Genomic DNA, 19,763 nt, shown 5'->3' on the forward strand with positions numbered 1-19,763 from the left:
CCATCCAGAGCAGGCACCTTCCCTGGCATCCCGTGCAAACAGATGCCCCCTGACTAAAGGTTTGGGTGGGGTTTTTTTGGGTGGTGGTGGTGGAAATTGCAACAGAAAAAACATTTAAAAAAGATTTGGTATTATAAATAGGCCATCTGTTTCTCACAAAACCTCGAGAACAGGGAAGATGAGGGTGGAGAGCATTCTGTGAGGATTATGTATCACCTCATCACCCACAGTCTCAGGACCAATTTGAAATTCATGTCCTAAGGCACAATTACTCTGATTAATGAAGATGGTAACATTCCCATCCCCACTGCCCAAGGAACAGATGTAAGAGCTGATTACTAAAACAGAATAAAGGCAACATTTGTTTATGCAGACAAACATTAGGGAAGATGGGCTTGTCAGGCTGCTCTGATGCAGGCATGTGTTTGACACAACACTGCGGAAGCATCTCATCTACGCATATGTAACCGCTGGCTCACATTTTCAAGGTTAAGAGCCAAATTCCCCACAGAGGCTGAGGAGGAGACAGTTTCAAAATTGGGGCTTTTGTGGAAGTGGAAAAACAGGCTATAACATGATAATAACCTGTTCCCCAGAGAAACACAAGCCATGCCCGCAGCTCTCAACAGTAGTGGTCAGGCACTGTAGCAAAGCAAGGAGTCGAATGTCTGGACATTGAGGAAAAGGAACTGGTTTAATTCAGCCTGCTGTAGAGGGGAGCCCTCCCGTGACATCAGCCCGCCCTCAGCAGACCAACAGTTGCCAGGAGAACTCTCGGCGGATGATGACTGGCTTTCCATGCTGATCAGAAGGGCGATGGTGAAGGGAACACCACACACAACACCACTGTTAGTTGTGGCCCTGATGTGTATTTTGTCCTTTTTTTTTTTTCTTTTTTGCTGTAACACTCATAGACCTTAATGTATTCTGTTCATAAAACCTCATGGGGCTATTTTAAGGGAACTAAAAGCATGTTTGTTCTGTCCACAGATGAAACACCGGTGTGGTTGAAGACTGAACCTGTAGTGGAGTGTTAGTCAATTGTAAACTGTAGGAGATGTGTGCATTTTACACAGACTGAATACAGAAGAGACAAAGGACGAGTCTGCATCATTCCAACTCTGATAAAGTGCATGGCCTTCGGAATTCCTGTCCCCGCTCATGGAGCCATTTATTGGATACTGCAAAAACATAAAGGTATTTGATCACTGCACCTGGTTAGCTTGTGCTTCTATTTAAGCTAAATACAGGCTATTGGCCAGCTTTCACTTAAGCACAGGATTATCTTAATTTTCTAAAGTATTTTTTTTAATATATATATATATATATATACACACACACACACGTCTGTGTGTGAAGTTGGTCTACTAAATCCAAGAGGGAAAACACCTTCTAACAGCTGCAAAATGATGAAATGCTATTGAAGTAGATATATAAAAACCACATGTAAAATACTATATAACAAAATATATACTTTTATATATAATAATATATACGTGTGGATGTGGTGCTTAGGGACATGGTTTAGTGGTGGACTTGGCAGTGCTGGGTTAACGGTTGGACTTGATGATCTTAAAGGTCTTTTCCAACTAAAACGATTCTATGATTCTGCTATATAGAATATATGTAACATAATACATATCTAGAAAGATATGAAGTAGATATAGATAAAAAATAGATTTCTTTATAAAGGACCTAATTTCTGGCTGCTTTTTATTCCGCCATGAAGCCCAGAGGAAAAAGAAAACCAAGACCACCAAAGCCCAGACCTGCGGGCCACAGGCAGGGAGAACAACACGAGGGGTACTTACCCCATTTGTTTCCAACTAGTACTGGGCAGGCCGCATGCCGCGTGCTGTAATCCCCTTCTCCGCTTGGAAAGAGATTGTACCAGAATACAGCCGTTCCCTGGGAAGCGCAGTGGAAACCCTCAGCATTTTGCTCTGAGCGACACAGGCTTTCACATCAACTTACTTATCAATAAGGCAAAGGCAGGTGTATTTCTACTTCAGACGTTCCTGTCACATTGAAGGCTCTTTTCCATATTCTAACATTTGCTTTCCTAAGGAATGAGTCTCCTTTGCTCATTCTGTGCCTATAGATACTTGGCTGTCAATACTTTAAGCCCTAAGCCAGTTTTATTCAACTCCAACCAGTTTTAGAAAGCAAGATAATTTACTAAAAAATGAGCAGCAGGCCAGCAAAGAACGACCTTATGCATGACCCTTCTGAGGGAAAAACAAACATAGCAGGAACACACAATTCCAGGGAGAATTCCCTACAGGCACCTCAAGATTAAACCTACTTACAGATAGGAGTATTTTCAAAATGTGTTTTAAAGTACTGTAATGTTTTGCAAAGTCTATGAAGCAGTTAAGTCCAAAATATAACTATGCTTTAAGACACAGAACATCAGAGGCCCTTGGAATCACCAGTACTACTCCAGTCGCTTCACTTAATTGTAAGTACCTCTGTGCTCCCAAGAACAGTGCTCTAGTCTCCTTTATTCAAACTCATTTTAAAGCTTCTTTTCAAACGTTTATATATCTTTTATGGTTTTGAGTAGGTGGAGAGAGGAGTGGTTACACTGGATTAAAAACCCCGCTTACCTTTTTGGGCCAGACACTAGCTCCTACTTCAGGAAAGACGGTAGCTCCCCCTGCTGACACATCGCTCATCTGGAAAGGTGGGAAAAGGCACAGGTAAGTTGCAAGCCGTATGTACGTTAGTAAAATAGAATTAGGTTACTAAACACTTTAATTTCTACCTCCCAATTAGCGAGCAAAGGCTGTGTAATTAACAGCCTCAAAAAAGGCTGAAACCCACCCGCTCTGTCCAAAGCGCAACAGCCAGCCTTGTCCCTGAATGTTACACACTCAAATGTTTTGGCAATGAGCACACTATAAATACCAATATAAAAACAAATAGACAAATAATTTAAGCCGATGCTCAACTTTGAGGGGGAAAAAAAAAAACCTCCTGAAGAACACACGGAAGAACCATTACTTATGGGTAAGAAGATTGCCCGTATGTATTACTGCTAAGTTAGTGGCTGCCTTCATTTGCAAGTCACTTCTGTAAAAAAAAAACCAAAACCAACCAGTAATGAAATCATTCAATGGTATGGGATATGCAGCGATAGATATTTTTGGCGCTAGCACACGGCAGAAATATATCACTTACATAAAACAACCAAGTAGCAATTCTGTTGCCTGTTCCCAATTCCTTAAAAGCATCTGGCTCATCTTTCTGTGAAAAACAGCAAGCAGATTTAATAAGCATTTCATTTTGATTATTGAGAGGAGCCAATGACATACAGCTGCAGAGCCAGCAGCAAACTCATGCAGAAAAATTACTTCAATCCCTCTTTTTGGAACAGGGGAGAATGCAATACAAGTGTAGCTATTAATTTAAAGAAACCAGGCATTTTAAAATTCTGTAGGACAGGGAGGGCATAAGCCCAAATTGCTAATGGATAACCACCACTATACTGTCTGAAAATGAGTATATAAATCCTCTTCACAGCCACAAACGTGATTATTTAATTACACTCGCTTATCCCCTCTCGTCCTTGGCCAAGATGAGCAAGAGGGAGGGCAGCTCTCCAGTCCCAGGGTGCCCGAGGACCCGGCTGCCACTGCCTGCTGCAGGGGTGGCTCCAAAGGAGCCATTTGGGTAACGAAAAGGTTTTTAGCACTTGACTTAGAAGAACAAACCTCCATTTTGATGGGTTATGATACCAACTTTTCTCACACCTCTACTTTTGCTTCTAGAACCCAACCCCTGTGAGCACTCTGTGTGTGTGCTAAAATTTTGGCAATCATTACTCCAGAAATTAACCCATGCATTTCCAAACAAAAACTGTTAATTGTTTGCAATGCTTTTGAGCATGTGCTTACAGAGCAGAGATTCTGATTAATAGTTGGTGGCTTGGATTCACAGCATAAGGTTAATCTGAAGGTGTTAAATCACACATAAGTATGCCCAATAAATAACCAACTGAATTCAGTGGCATTATTTCCAGCAACCCGCAATTTAAGCTGGAATAGAAATAGGTTAGGAATTTAAATCACATTAAAAAAAAATAGGGATGGTGAGATGAGAAGACTGGGGTAGGCTTTTTTTCCAGTTTCAGGAGTCTGCTAGCAATCGGCACATAAACTACACTAACAGAGCACTTTTATTTTAAAAATTTCTTCAACAGCATGCAAGATGCCTGCGTCTCGGCTCTGGGGAAAGAAGTTCTCTCTGCATCGCAGGCCCACACACGCTAAGCTGCAATGCGAGTTTTCCTGCGCTGCCTACAATGCCTTCCTGGCAGCAGAGGGTATTAAGCTCTTGCCCCTGCAGCCGCGTTTGCCTTATTCAGCAATGCTCCGCACTGCAGCCACCGCTGTGGGAGCTTCAGCGCCTTGGACGCATGTTAGCCAATGCTGCCGTCGTCTGCCACAAGTGTCAGGAGCGCAGGCTATACGCTGAGTTTTTAGACAGTTTAGCTGTATATCCTTCAGCGATTTTAAACAGAATAGCTTTACATGGCCAGTACCTTGGCCAGCTAGAATATTTCTAAATGTTTCCTCAGATTTAGAATAAAGGGAATGCCCTTTGCTCTGTTAAGAACTATCAGTCAGCTCCTTAGAATAATTCCTTTTTAATTATATTTCTGAAGAAAAACCTTGTTGCTCTGTAATACCTAAAATGTTTATCAGTTCAGCTGGTGGTTTAGAGGGCTTTCTCCACTGACACGGATTAGAAAAGCTGAAGAGCTACAAAATTTAATACACATTAAAGAATAAAAACTGTGCCACAGCCAAGAGGCCCAGGCTTCACGAGGTGACTATCTCTCCTCCATCTCTTTACTTGCCCGTGCAAAGTCAAAGTGGGGTTCATACTGTCCTCCCACTCCATAATTTGCCACCTGAAAAAGAGAAACACAGTGCTTGTGAAGAAGAAAGAGGTGGAGACAGAAAACAGGACTTACCCTTCCAAAATCAAAATGAGGCTCATACTGGCCTCCTACTCCGTAGTTGGCTACCTACAGTGAAAGGAGAAGCACAAAATCTAGTAAAGCAGTATTTTATCCAGACAAGAATTTGACCGTCATCTACAACCTTTTGACGGATTAAGTTTAAAAATCAAGCCAGAGGAAATGACAAGCCTCTGTCAGCTAAACAGTGCTGGCTGCAGCAATGTCCTACTGGGTTTATTCCCTTCCCCAGCATCAGCTTTCCCTGAAAGCTGTTTCTGTCCACCCCCAGCTGAAGGGCAAAGACATTCTCCCATTTCCAAGTGCCTGCTACTGCCTGATCTGGTGACCTTCAGGTCATAGAACCTGACCATGAAACTTCTGAAACTCCTGAAGACCTGGACAGCCAGAGGCCCCCAAAGAGCCCCATCATCTTTGGCTACAAGAGCAGCAGCATGTCCAAGCCAAGCACTGCAAGGTGCAGTGTACTCTGCGTAGGAATCCGGTACTTCCCCAGGGTAGAAAAATATTTTTCTCCTATAGAAGCTTTACAGACTATATTCTCTTCAAAATAGATCGTGGGTCTTTTACATCAGTCGAGTTTAAATCACTTCTTGATCTCTGTCAATAAAGAGGATTCACTGTCCTTTTTGCTGATTGATTTCCTTTCATCTCTTCTATGTATTCATAACCTCAATTTTCAATCAGATGCTTGGGCATTTTATCATCCGGAGTCTTGATGGAGTAGCGCAGTAGCACAACAGCTTTCAGGAACCACTTTCTAGGTATTAATGCTTTCTCAGAATCAGCGAAGCAGCTGTTCATATAAAACCCTCAAGTAAATGAATAAAAGCAAGTACTTCTAAAATAAAATGTACCCTAGTTACGTGCACAGGCAGTCCTTCCCCCATTACAGGGACACCAGACACACTGTTGCCCTTCTAGGACCAAGGATGGGATGGCAAATCAGAACACCCACTCTCTCCCCTTTTCCTTAACCATTCGCTATCACTACAGCAGCAAAGTTTGGCCCTGCGGCAATGAAAAGCAGTTTTATTAGTGTAAATAAAAAGGAATTACACATCCACTTCAACAAACATCAGGAGTTTCAGTTATTACTGTTTCATTCCAGCAACAGAAAGCCAGTTCACAGTTAAAGTAAGTGCTACTCTGCAAAGACAACTTTGTTTCTTCCTCCTTGTGAAACCCCCCCCCACTCCTTTTCCCTCATTTTTCAAACCCATCATCAATTAGCCACCCCTGGGATGAAAGAGCTTTTGCGGCCAGCTCACCAACACTGCCTGCACGAGCACAGCGCTGCACACAAAGCCATCCAAAACAAAATGCCAACTGCCATTCACCATCATTCTTGTCCTAACAGTTTACCTGTAGTTCCTCTGCTGTGGAGACATCAAGTCCTGTTAGGTCCTGTATCCTTGTGTTAATGCGAGATACCACAGGGCTCTCGTAGCCAGACAACCACGCGCTAAAGGGGGGGGGGGGAAGACAAATTAATAACATATCATAGTAGCAGTACAAATGTATCACTTGGGATTACTTTGAATTTGAGATATTTTTTCTTTGTACTTGTCAAGACTGCGGCAGGATGCTGAGAAGTATTTCCAGGGCCTTATGAAGGCCTGCATTTAACAAACATGTTTTCTAGAAAGAACACTTACGGTACCAGTTTAAGGAACTGAGGGCCTTAATTCCCATACTGGACTACCAAAGGCCTGAAGAAAACATTCCAAACAGTGAAATCTGCTTCAAGCTGTTTTCTAAAACAGGCACAAAACAGTTTTGCTCTTTCACATTCCAAACAGCTAATTTAGACCCCCCCCCCCCCCCCCCCCCATTTGATGCATTTTGAAAAAATGCTTGGGAAAGGTATAGCTTAGTTACTTGATTTACCATACACAGAGGCTATGTGAGCGTAACTCAGCTCTTCCGCCTCACACACTTACGGGCCAGCACGCTGTGACCTGTCCTTTCACATTACTTACCTGTGCGATGCTACAACAAATCATTATGAAACCAATTAAATGCATAAAAACACTACCATTTTCCCTGTTCAACAATTTCTATTAAAACAGCCTGTTACGACTTTAGTATTTAGCACGTTTTTAGTTACACAGCAATTAAGGGGGGAAAAAAAAAAAACCACCAAAACCTCAACCAAACTTTTTTTTTTTTTAAAATATAAATGTGAAAGGTCAGCCTCACAGTTCCAAAGGCATGTTCAAAACATCTGCCTCCTACTGTAAATCATAACTTTTGAGCTAGAAATACTGCATTTAAAATAACTGGCAGACTAGTCAGCAGAGGAAGCTACAAACAGGTAGAGAAGCAGTTCTACACAAGAATAGCTACCTTCACCCAGACCAGTGCAGCATTTTCTGCTCTAAGTGTTGCTCATTGACAACTGCACAACTGGGAAGCAGTTGTGTCAGCCAACAGCAGCCACATACACCCAGAATTTTTGTGTTTGGCAGAAGAGGGCACAAGCTGAGTATAACCGCAGCTCTGCGCATCCCTACTGGACCCATACCAGCTGTGAACACTTCCAGTTGCTTACATGGAAACAAACACACACATTTCATCTCATTACAAGGTAAACTTTTTAAAAAAAAAAAAAAAAAATAGCACTTTCCTCTACTCCGTTGTCTTTTTCCCTTTTAAAACCACTCATCTCTTCACATGAATCTTGTTTTTGTTGCTGCTTTATCCCATTGTAGCCAGTGCCCCTTCATTTTACCTGGTCCTCCTTTCCCTCTCTCGGCATGCTCGCTACCTACCCATCCTCTTCTCTGTTTACCTTGGCACTCCTCTACTAGAGGCTAACAGGGATGAGAATATTGATTATTTGGGCCCCATTTCTCTCCTTTTTGCAGGAAGATGGATGGAGACAGCTGGTTCTACCTTTTTTCTAGCATCTGACTCAGCTTTTTGGGCTCATCAGTGTTTCCTGCTGCTTTTACAAGACTGCTAGACAGAAAGACCTATGCCTGAGCCTAGCTGGCAAGTACGCAGAATCATAGAATGGTTTGGGTTGGAAGGGACCTTAAAGATCATCTAGTTCCACACACACCCCCCCACCCCGCTGCGGGCAGAGACACCCTCCACTAGACCACATTGCCCAAAGCCTCATCATAGTATTTCTACTCAAATGAACTTTCACATCTATACTAAATTAAGGTTATTTTCTTTAATATAAAATTTGTATTAAAATAAAATACCAAAACATTTTGCATGGGAGGAACAGTAGCATGACACGTGACACAAGGCACTGACACAGGTTACAGAATCTCTACGAGCATTTTTTTTTAACTGACAAATAAACTATAGATTAAAGAAATAAGATTTCTCAAGGCAGACTTGCACAAACAAATACAAAGAGTCATCTGCTTCTGAACACTGTTAGTATAAAGTAAGTGTTATAATGCAATCTTTGATTTACGGTGGTAGAGACCGCAAGGAATACTTACAGGCAGTGCTTCCCAAAAGAAAAGCAGCTATGCAGCCACATGCTATGCAGCCATGTCGAACAGGTTAACACCCACAAGCAATCCTACCTCACACTGAATACACAAAAAAAAAAGTCCCAACACAGCCATCAGGCAAGCCCATCACGCCTTCAAGTGTAGGTTCTAGCTACCGCTGGCCAGTCTACCCTGAAGGCCTTAGGGGGAAAAAAAAGGGGGGGGGGGAAGAAAAAAAAAAGACAAAAAAGCAAGCATTCTTACTATATAGGTTATTTAGAATTGCAATGAATGCTTTGAGTATTTCAACAGAGAGACTACTATGCCCTTTCATGAAGTAAAAGTACTATATGTATTTTAGAAATAAAATTAATCACCCAAGGATACAAAGAAAGTCTATGAAAGGTGGAGGAAATAGGGAACTGAAACCGTATTTCAAGTGCCAGCCTGTCTGCTGGTGGCTGAGCAGAACTTAAGGGAAGGCCTGTAGTTCTGAGTACTCCTGTGTGAAGAGTTACATCGTGATTTAACCCTGTAAGTGCCGTGAGATCTGCTGCCACATGAGCAGAGAGCTCAGGACGCCCCGCAGAACCCTGCCCTGACTGCCCAGCACCAGGAGGTCTCTGCCTGCTGCGTTCTGGATGCACGGCCAGCCCCGCGTAAACGTCCTCTCTGCTTGCTCATCTCAGCCTTGCTCCTTTGCTGACATCACAGTAAGTTCGTGCCGAGTTCAAGAGCATTTATAGCAGGTATTCCTTCATGCAAAGGACTCTCTTCCTCACCAGTGTTGTACGTGATGCACAATTAACAGCCTTAAATTGTGCTCAGCAAACTTATTTAGTATGTGCATGGTCCAAGGTTCAGCATGACTCAGTAAACACACACAGCTCTGTTTCTTCAACGTACATCAGTTAAATCAAGTTGCTCATGTGACAAGTTAACTTGCACGAACAACATTCTGTGCTGTTTTTGACCAGCTGACACCTACGCGTCCACCATGGGCAGAAAACTTATTAACAAAAAGGGACAAGCTTATTTCTTGGGAAGTCATAAGCACGGCAGTTTAAGATGTGGGTGGCTTTACTGGAGGATTTGATATTTCCATGAGCTAAAATTCCCAGACTACAAAGCAACGGTATTTTGATATCCCACTTGGCTTTGTAAAAAGACACCCATGAAGTAAGCTAACATGTTATAGCAATTGAAAGAATTTTGTTAAGAGTTCTGAATTCAGGTTGGGGGGGGTTTCTTCTTCCTCACACCAAGATCTGGCTTTTAACAACTTTTATATTCCTTACAAAGAGCTAGCAGTAATTACAGTTAATTCCCCTTCCTTATAATAGTGTATCGGGTTATGTTATCAGAGATTTTATTAGCACAAGATCTATATGCAGAAACAATTTTAGACTAAGCGGTATATTAGGAAAAAAACCAGACAACTGTTGAGCTCTACATGACATACAAGGGCTCATGTGCCCAAAAGCTCATCTCCTCCTCCTCCCAGACAGTCTGGTACCAGACATTACAAAGGCACGTCCTTAGTCACAGCTGCACCAGCACTGCACCAGAACATTTCAGCGCTGCTTTTGTAACGGTCCTTGGTCACACAAAATACTGGCATTTCCGTTTAAAAACTTTCTAACATGTACTTAGTATGTAAAAAATACCAGTTAAAATGCAACAGGGCGTGAACAAAAGCCCAGGCTGGTATTTCTGAAGTGGTAACTTTTAACATCTTATGCTACAAGCTCTGACTGGCTGCTGGGAGGGAGAGGGAAGAGGGAAAAAAAAAAAAAAAAAAAAAAAAAAAGGCAGCTGCTTTAAAAGCAGTGTCAGAGAGGCCGAGGTTATTCCGGTACTGCACACAGCACGGCTTGGTGGTGCTCCTCCAACTGCTGGCAAGGAGCCTCCTTTTATACAGCCTGCCACGTACTGCAGAGCGAACAGTAGTCCTCTCAAAGAGAGGAATGCTGTAATTTAGAAGTGCATTTGCTAGGAAAGAATGTTTGAAGGGGAAAAGCAGTCATCTATTAAAAAAATAAAGCATGCATTTTTTGGTTTTCAGGAGCAATGATTCATCTGGAATCCAAACCAGCTCACACAGCTCTAACAAAAAGACGCTTCTCCCAGTGGTTCTGCACGAGAAGTTCAGTGATCTAGCGTTAATAACATGAGCCTTCTAAAGCCGGTTGGCTTGGGGTTTGGGGGTGGCTTTTACTCCTACTATAGATTGAGGTGTCAAGTTCTCTTTTAAAGTACAGACATCCTACACAGTCTGCACACAGAGGAACGCACGGGCAGGGGAAGCAGGAGAACGGAAGTCGCTCTCCACCCTCAAGTCCGTTCCTAGCCTCAAAAAATTGTCTTCCCTAACTTCGTATGTGCTATGCCCCGTTCACTTGTACGTTTCTTTGCAATTCTAATTCCAGTTTGCATTGAGACAGGGAATTAAAAAATCTTAGCTCAGTAAAATCTGGTTTAATTTCAGCAGGTTCTAGAGCCCAGGCTCTGTTCCAGGCTTGCAGCACACCACACCGAGTAGGCGGCAGCACGTCACAGAAAATGGCTGATCCGGCACTTCACCACAGAGTCCCTAGGCAAGGTACGGCACATGGTTTATTCCAGATTAAAGCCCGAGGCGAAAGAGTTATTTCGTCATGTCACAAAGCCAGTAACAAGGTAACTCTAAATAAAAAGTTCTTTAACTAAGGCTCATCTATTTAAATGAGGGCTGATTATGCATCTCAATTTTGATTAGCCGTCTGGTCACCTTCTCCAATTCCTATTATTACTACATCAAGTTTGACAGAAACTGCGAGGGTACGTTCAAATGGATTAACAAGTTTCTCCAGTAAACACTGCAGATTGGTTTGTGTCACAGAGGACAAGTCCCAAGACTGAATAAATGCTTTCTTTAAAATACGCAGTCACAGATAACCAAAATCAGTAAGACATGGACAGACTTTTAAAATTAAAAACAAAAAAATAAAAATTAAATGCAACACGTGTCAAACAGGAAGACGTACATTCCTGAGGTCACTCTGGACAGGGCCTGCAGAGGTGGTTTTAAGGACCAAATATGCAAGAGCTCACCAGACCATTTCCAAAGGACTCCCACTACCTGCACGTGCTCCGATGAGTAGTGCATGTTGCCGAAGGTGAAAGGCAGGTCTCGATGTACAGAAACTTGTGACTTTTCAACTTGTGACTACTTGTAACAAGCACAGCTTTAAGGACAAGACTTGAGCTACAATGATTTTCTAATTTTCATGAGAGTTATAATCATTCCTGAATCAAGCAACCTCTTGTGATCCAGTATTCTGAAGCACTTTTAACTTTCTAAAGCTAACTTTTTAGCTAACTAAAAACCCTGGAAGCTTAATCCAGTAGCCATTCTAATTTCAGGTCTTTGTTCAAAGAAGCTGAAAGAACACTGGTTCTCTATTAAAGCAGCAACTACTTTCAGTCATTTAAACAAGGAAAATCTTTAAAATTATCAACTAGCTTTAATTTGCACTATTCCCCTGAATGACAGCAGCTCCCCAGTGCCTAGTTTTAAGCAGCGAGTATCAATACCGAAGGTTAGCGGTGGAGGTGAGCTACACAGGCAGCCTCTTCCGCTGCTGGTTAGTGCAAGCAGAGCCCCACGCTGTGCTACCGTTTCAGTACGTTAGTGGCACTAGACAAGCCATGCTAAGCAGAAAAGGACACTTCCATCTTGGTACCGCTACCACACAGAACTAAGTCTCTATTTCAGCAGACCGCTTGCTTTGTTATCTGACAGCTCCCTTTGCTTTAGGCCATCCTCTCTCTTCTAAAGTGAGACTAAGAATATAAAAGTTATACAAAATCCTTAATTGCCCCATGTTTAGAGATGAAGCAGCACCGTCCCAGAACAGACTTCCTCGGACTGGGTATACCTTTGGAAGACGTTCCCCTTACCTCTTAGAGACTCTGTAATGTGCTGTGGTCAGTTTCCCAGTCTCAGGGTCATGAACAGTAGCACGGCTCAGCTACAAAAAGAGAAAGGACAAGGGCTTACCCACCTAGTAGGCCGCTTTTTTGCCAAGCCACAGGTGTTTGAAAGGGTTCCGATTGGTCTGGATGGTATGCAATGCTCTTAAATTAGCAATATTAGAAGGGCAACAGAAGCTGTAGCTGCCATGTCCAAATCAAAACAAATTGGTTGGAAAAATTTGGTTAGATTGTCCTTTCACTTTTTTCCTCCTTTTTTTTTTCTTTTTTTTTTTTTTTTGTTTTAAACTAGAGACTTTCTGTAAATAATTTATGATGCTGAGTTTCACAGGCAATTCCTCTTCATCCAGAAGTTTAACTCCTTTCAGAATTTTGGCTTAACACCGATGGAACGCATGGCCAATCTTTAATCACCACTACTAAAACAGGGGTGGGCAGGGGGCAAGTGGTTTCTTTTAGAGCCAGCCGATTTTGGAAAACATTGGATAAATTCAAGACTTGCGGTACTTAATAGACAAGCTGGAAAGAACCAAGAGCCCAGCGAAAACGAGCTTGCCTCCTGCCAGATTTGTGTCAGCGGGAGGTAAGAGAGCCCAGGCAGGAGAATGGGATTATCTCGGAATTATTCGGAAATTCTGTATGACTAGCGAACGTGTGTTTTGCATGCCACTCCAGCTGTCATGCACGGTAACGACTTAAAGCATCCCTTAAGCCTGTAAAGGCACTTTGAGTGGTCTGCTAGGTTTTACAAGGAAAGGGAGGACAATTTTTGGTTGGTGAGAAGAGGAAGGGGAAGGGAATGTTAAAAAAATATAGATTCTACTGAAGGTTTTTTAGCAGCATGTATTTTTTACGCTGAACATAGAGACTTGCTTCTTGTACAGACCATCATTTGATAACACACACCGAGAAGGTGACCAAAAAAAGGAAAAGAATAAATCAAAATATGCCGCCCCTAGAACTTCTAGCTGAAGGAAAGGACCGAGAAACTCAGCAGTAACAGCCTGTTACAGACCTGCACATAATAAAGCGGTGGACTACAAAGCCAAAATTGTCTTTTCAGACCACCTCTTTTTTTCCCCATAATGAGCAGAATCTACACACTCATTACAGGCCCAAAACATCTGGCATAGAGCTCTCTTACCTTTTGCTAATTCTGTAATGTGCCGTCTCCAAGGCTCCTGTTATGGGGTTTGAAATGGTGGCTCGCCTCAGCTGTGAAGCGAACCATCAGAATAGTTGCATTACAAAGCACATACTGCATCACAGCAATCCGACCATTCAGAAGCCTAAGGGGAAATGTCACGCAAGCCGCCACGCAAGCCACCCAGTCGCCTTTTGCAGTGGTTTTTCTTTTATGGACGGGGTGGAAATTCAAAAAGCAGTGATGGGGAAGGAGGGGGAATCTCCGATTTTACCGAGAGTTTTTTTAGGGTTTTTTGGTTTGGTTTTTTTAAACAGCGTTAGAGAAGATCGAGTTTTCCAGGAAGTAATGTTTCCATTTCTGTAGCAAGAAGAACAGTTGTCTGAATAAACTGGAAGCTTTCATTTCCTTCGTAGTGCAACAACAGCTGAAAGCGGTACGATATTAAGACATGTGTACAATTGGTCCTTCGTTAGCACTGTCCTGTGCGTGTAAGGTGAGTTTTACAGTTACAATGAATCCAGGTGACACTGTGATCTTGTATAAGTGACAGATGAATAAAACCCTACCTTTTTGATTCTTTCTATACCAAAAAGCAGCACTGAACTCCTTAAATGCAGACTGCTATCACAAACTAATTGCTTAGTCCACAGACACATTTTCATTGTATTCCTACGTCACACAGAACGAGAACTCTTGGTTCAAGGCCTTCCTTTCCCGCCATTGTGCTCCATTTACTTGACATCCCATCCACGTTAGTACTCCATTATGTGCGCCCTTTAACTTTGTGTACTATCGGACAGTCTCCTAACCGGAAAGGTTGAGCTGCAGAGCCCATACTTTGGAAGATGCACAAAATGGCATACCAAGTCCCAAACAATTAGAAGTATCTTTCTATTGTTAAAATAAACCAAGTAAATCAAGGCCTCTCCATGCCTACTAACAAGAAAAGGTACTGGGCACTCTTAATATGCTGCCTCTCCTCATCCCACGCAGACGCATGTACGAATAGAGGCACAAACTACGATGCCAACGAGACTCCCAAAGCTGAATAAGGCGGCTTCATCCTGCCAGTTTATGCCGCCAGCACAGCAGAAGGCTGGGCCCAGATCAGACAGCACCGGCCACGGTAACCTCCCAAACATCGAGATGGAGACAACCTTTCAGTCTCAAAAAACCCACACTCCTCTCGCTGCACTCGTTACTGAGCCCTGCAAGGCCCTGGCTGTAGGAAACAAGCAGAATGCTAACCGCATACAGATGCTTCGACGTTAATGAACTATCAGTCTCCAAGTCTTTACCAGGAGCCAAACATTTGATAGGAAAAACAACTATCTCGGCAAGTTCAGAAGTTAAAAATCACCACATTCACAAGTTTTTCTTTTCAGTGCTCAGACTTCTTTCTACTCCATAAAAGAAGTGATTCAGTCATATTCCACAGACGTAATGCCAGAGCTTTTGCAGTAGCAAAGGGGCTTAATCATCTACAACCAACCAACCAGGGCTCCGATTTTTAGACCTGCAGCAAGGCTGCCTGATAGGAGAGCAGGAAGAGATGTTTTACAGGTAAGTGAATTGCTTGTACTTCCTGCTTACAGCTCAGAATATTACCTCAGAAACACATGTCAGCCTTCAGGAAGCTTTAAAATTGCCTTCAGGCTACCTAGTACTCAGGGCAGTGGCCAAGGATGGCCTCATCCTCGATGAAAAAACCCACAGGTGGTTTACTTTGCAGCAGACCAAGCTAACAGTTTGTCCTTTACTTAATGCACTTATCCCCCTAATCTCCATTTGTTCAGCTCTCTCTGGACAAAAAAGCCATTTAGGCTAAAAACAAAAAAAAAAGCAGGAAAATTATATTTCTACAAGTTTAAAATCTTATTTTAGAAGTAACTGGTAATTGATGGAAAAAGGAATCAATTTAACTAAATACATCTTCAACGCATCTTGAGATGCAGAGTTGCACCAGCTGGATATGGAAGGCAACTCCATCAGTTTGCTGTTTGTCTTGGACACTCCTGTTTACTCTGACAGTTGAGCTGCCCTGGATTATTCTGCACAAAAAACCCCCAAGAACCTCGGGATCCGGTTTCTGCAATAGGACTTGATGAGCTGGCACTGTGAATAAGAAGCCGAGTACCATTATTAACTACTGCCGCGTTAAAGCTCTTTCATCTGCAGGCAACTTCAAGGCCTGGGAGAGAGAAGTGAGTTTTATACTGAATGGAGAATACAACCATTCACTCTTGTATATACAGTAGCGTGCCATTCCAGGACCAGAGGAACGGCTGCCTTTGCCTAGATGGCACTCTTCTCCATCTCACAACTTTGGCAAATACAGATTTAGAAAAAAACCAGAAAACCAAATAACAAAACCAGATGACAGGTTTGCTTCAAGGCAACCTATCTGCGGCACGTTTGTTTTCTGTTGTAGAACATTCTTCTCATCTGAAACAGCGTGCACTGAAATTGTGTCTGCCCGAAGAGCCTGACAATCCTGCACTGCTGTTACCTGGCTCGCAACTACACAGAATTTCCAGCTTTCCCACTGTCTCCTTCAAAGACCGTGTCACCGAGAGCTACGAGGTGAGAAAAGCAACATGTGAGCACGCTGTACACGCATCTGCGTTCAGGAGGAGACAGAATCACACACACTCACACAGAAAACTACACACAAAATTTAAGATTCCAAAAGGCAAAGAAGCATAAGGCATTTACCCTCGGCTTTGCTAGTTCTTTCACAGTTTCAATCTCTTCATCGGAGATGATGTCAAGGAAGCGAACAATTCGAGGTTTGTCCCACTCATCTTCCTGTTTGACAGGGCCCAGAATGTATCTAGGGTTCCTGTTCCCGTCGTAGTAGCGGCAGAAGAGTCTTTTTTGTCTCCGAGGAGTCTGAAAGCAAAGTGGAGCAAGAGATAATCAGAGAACTTTCATATGACGCTAATATCTCTAGGAAATGGTAGATGTCCTGAGAACAAGAGACGGTAACAATTCACTTTCCCTACTGAATGTTATGTTACAAGTTAAAGCATCTCTAAGTTTGAGAAATTAGTACTTTCAGCACATTAATGTTACTCTGCAATACTGCAACAAGCAGTACTTTACGCAGTCCTATTAAAAATAATTTTATCGCTAAAAACCTACCCTCATTCAATTCCATATATAAATCTAGACTTCCAGCATCCTTATGCAATTGATTACAATTATGTAGTGCATCCAAGTTAGTCAGCAGTGCCTGGGGCAGTATTACTTTTTGTCTACTGGACAGACTGAAACGGGGAAGAAATCCAACACGTGCTAATCCTCAGTTCTACACGCTCAGCCAACTGCTATAACAACTTCCTTGCTTTCATGCCACATACAAATTCTGCACATTGTTTTGTTATGGTTGGTTTCATACATTTGAAAACAGTCTGCTCCACTTTACCATTTTGAGACCCTCCCCACGGCACAGCATTTCGTACTTCCTTCTCTCGGGCAGGTAATCCTTTTTCTTAACCTCAGTTTCCTTCTCCATCTGGCCTTCTGAATCCGTACTGGACTTATTTGTTTCTTTTTCTTTAGCCATGATATATTCAAAATATTTCATGTTCCCATTTGCTCTTTGATGTTCAGGATCTATTGACAAAGAAACAGAGGCATATCACTGGCAAGCTTCCAACTTCTGAAGAAGTATCCAGAAGAGGCAATTTACAAAAAGGAAAAGAAAACAGATGCACACTACTGCTTCTCAAATAGAAACAAGAAACATCTACTCTGGTTTAAGAGCATTTGCAGGACAGCTAAGACTCTGAGCTAAGCTGGAAGCGATGCTAGCCCGCAGCATACACATCTCCTTACTGATCGGCAGGAAAACACACAATGAGCTTTCGGAGCTAAGCTCGACTCATTCACAGCTAAGAAACTGCTTGCTGCACAGGGATCCAAGCACTGAGAAAAAGGGTTTGGCTGTTCCAGCCAATCTCACCAGAGAGGGAGACACAAGGGAACGGGACAGGGAGGGAGCTGGGACAGCACGACTGGCTTTAAACCTAAGAACTTCCCCGACGGGAATTAAGATTTCTAGTGACAAAGCTTTTAACAATCACTAAGCTTACAGAATTAGCTTCAGTTCATTACTAAATGGTTCTCGCTAACCTTTGCTATATTCAGTTTAGTTCTAAACTTCCCACAGCATCCTTTCCACAGTCAAACAGTGGAATATTTACAGAAGCATAAATACTTTTCATATTTCATAAAACTGACAGAATCTTAGCTCACTGTATTGCATTTTGTATTTCTTATTTTTCCAAGTTTTTCATCTCAAGTATACTTAATTTGCATTTGAATAATCTGCAGAGATTGTGGTATCACCTATTTAGTTTCAACTTCATTAATTTTGGTTTTGCCTGTACCTAAGGGGAAATAATCTCAACACAGGAAACTAAGATATAGTAACAGAACCAAAATTTCAGGCAGTAATGACTAAGACAAGTAGGCGATTAGAAGCCAACCATGACAGGAGGCACAAAATACTTCAATAGAAAGGTGCAATCCTTAACCGCAACACTTTCTGATGTGGTAGCTGAGACTACGATTGTCCATCTAAAAATACGGTAGTAAAATATGACATGTGAAACTACACATCAAGATGTTAACGGTAGTTACATGTAATAATCCATTTTAAAAACCCATATACAAGTCAGAATACAGCCAAGTCCGCACTCCTCGGTACAAATCCATAGCTAGCACCTGCTCTAACACAGAGCTACATCGTGGTGAGCTGCCGATCTCTCTTTCGCATACCCAGTTCCAGAAGGCGCTTGGTGAGCATCATGGCTTTGCCCAGATCCCCCTGCTGATACACAGCGTAACTCAGGTAGTCCAGAATGTAGACTTTATCTGCAGAAGACACTTCTCCCTCATCCAGCTGTTTCAGAGCTTGTTCCATCCAGAGCTCGGTGTGGTAGTAGTCAGCTTCAGTGTAGGCAATCTTGCCCAGCTCAAAGCAATCTTCAGCTGTTAAAAAAGATTTGTGCTTCACACCTGTATTTAAAACAAACCAAACCAAATGGAATTTACACCGAATTCCAGACCAGTCTTTACAGTAACATTCAGTTGTTTCTTATTCTTCACAGCACAGTTTATTTCTGTCCTTCAACATCTCCCTTCTGTGGTGGCTATTTACTGAAGACTCAGTTTAAGTATCTAAAGCCTCTAAATCCTTGGCAGAACTCATAACCAGTTAGATGCAGTTTTCCTTTGCAGAATACCAGCAACTAGCTAAATGTCTTTACCATTAGTGGAAAATAAAAAATAAAATAAACCTTCCTTCTTCAAAACCCCGAACACTTGGAGCAAGAGCAACAGTAAGCCAAATACCAAGTTTCAGAAATCTGTTCTCAAAGGCGTTGCATTATCACTTTCAACACGTTTCTGAAGCACATCTTGTTAGTGACAACTTAGTGGGGGAGGAAAAAGAAAACATCAGTCAGTAAATTCCCAGCTGCTCAAGATTTTTTTTAAGTCAGTCATTTTTAGAAACATTTGAAGAGACCTCTGAAAGATTAAAGCACGAGTAAGCAAATTACAGATTCCTATTTTTGCCACTGTAAATTAAGGCCCAATGAAAAACCAAATTTAATCTTGTAAAAAGGAAATGGGATCTGCCAGTTTTACAGCTGAAATTACATTCCTGATTACATCTCAATACCTCCTGAATTTCTAATAGCAGCTCCTGCAGCTGCATTCAAACAGGGGAATTCTTCTGTTGAAGACATGCCTTAAGAGATTAAATAGCTGAAGAGACAGTCCAGGAAATGCAGCATCCCACAGAACAACTTTGTTTCTGCTCACTAATTAAACACCTTACGGTCCATCCTGTGAGGGCCAGTGATTTCAGTTTTCTGAGCCCGAAGCTGCAAACTCTAACTAATGTAGAGATTAGGGAATGGGGTGTGGTGGTGGTGGAGTGCTGTCGAACAGCGACCCTCTGGGAGGAGGAACAGATTGCAGGGCTGTAGCCTGGGACATGTGGAAGCAACATAACATCCACGTGTTAGCCCTTATGAGGGTGCTTAAGACAGCAATCATCAAATTGGGTTGATAGTTAATATAAAGAAACAGCACAGCCTGTCATGCAGGAAAGAGAATTAATAAGCAATGTGACAGTAGTTAAGATTCTGATCAAAACTTGGCAACCTGGCCAAACAGAAAT

General features: G+C 42.3%; 1 protein-coding gene and 1 long non-coding RNA gene across 6 annotated transcripts in view; one reads left to right on the forward strand and one right to left on the reverse strand.

Annotated features, from left to right (window-relative positions):
* Positions 1 to 675: 675 nt before the first annotated feature.
* Positions 676 to 19,763, reverse strand: part of P4HA1 (prolyl 4-hydroxylase subunit alpha 1) — a 34,167-nt gene continuing 15,079 nt past the window's right edge. Inside the window, exons 6-15 of one of the 5 annotated variants that reach the window (XM_054831414.1) lie at positions 18,353 to 18,565; positions 16,995 to 17,185; positions 16,283 to 16,459; positions 12,388 to 12,458; positions 6,353 to 6,452; positions 4,982 to 5,035; positions 3,184 to 3,249; positions 2,610 to 2,678; positions 1,812 to 1,908; positions 676 to 1,181 (exon numbers count right to left, since the gene is read on the reverse strand). In XM_054831414.1, the coding sequence (XP_054687389.1) occupies positions 1,111 to 1,181; positions 1,812 to 1,908; positions 2,610 to 2,678; positions 3,184 to 3,249; positions 4,982 to 5,035; positions 6,353 to 6,452; positions 12,388 to 12,458; positions 16,283 to 16,459; positions 16,995 to 17,185; positions 18,353 to 18,565 (1,109 nt within the window). In that variant the 3' untranslated portion in view covers positions 676 to 1,110. Of the gene's footprint in view, positions 1,182 to 1,811; positions 1,909 to 2,609; positions 2,679 to 3,183; positions 3,250 to 4,864; positions 4,919 to 4,981; positions 5,036 to 6,352; positions 6,453 to 12,387; positions 12,459 to 13,564; positions 13,636 to 16,282; positions 16,460 to 16,994; positions 17,186 to 18,352; positions 18,593 to 19,763 lie in introns of all 5 variants that reach the window. The other 4 variants (XM_054831411.1, XM_054831409.1, XM_054831413.1 and 1 more) reach the window with 4 other exon arrangements.
* Positions 1,066 to 5,553, forward strand: LOC129208546 (uncharacterized). Its single transcript, XR_008577849.1, has 4 exons — positions 1,066 to 1,197; positions 2,403 to 2,461; positions 2,567 to 2,702; positions 4,205 to 5,553. It is a non-coding gene; the product is annotated as an uncharacterized LOC129208546 (long non-coding RNA).

Source organism: Grus americana, chromosome 7, assembly GCF_028858705.1.
Source record: "Grus americana isolate bGruAme1 chromosome 7, bGruAme1.mat, whole genome shotgun sequence".
Taxonomy (NCBI): domain Eukaryota; kingdom Metazoa; phylum Chordata; class Aves; order Gruiformes; family Gruidae; genus Grus; species Grus americana.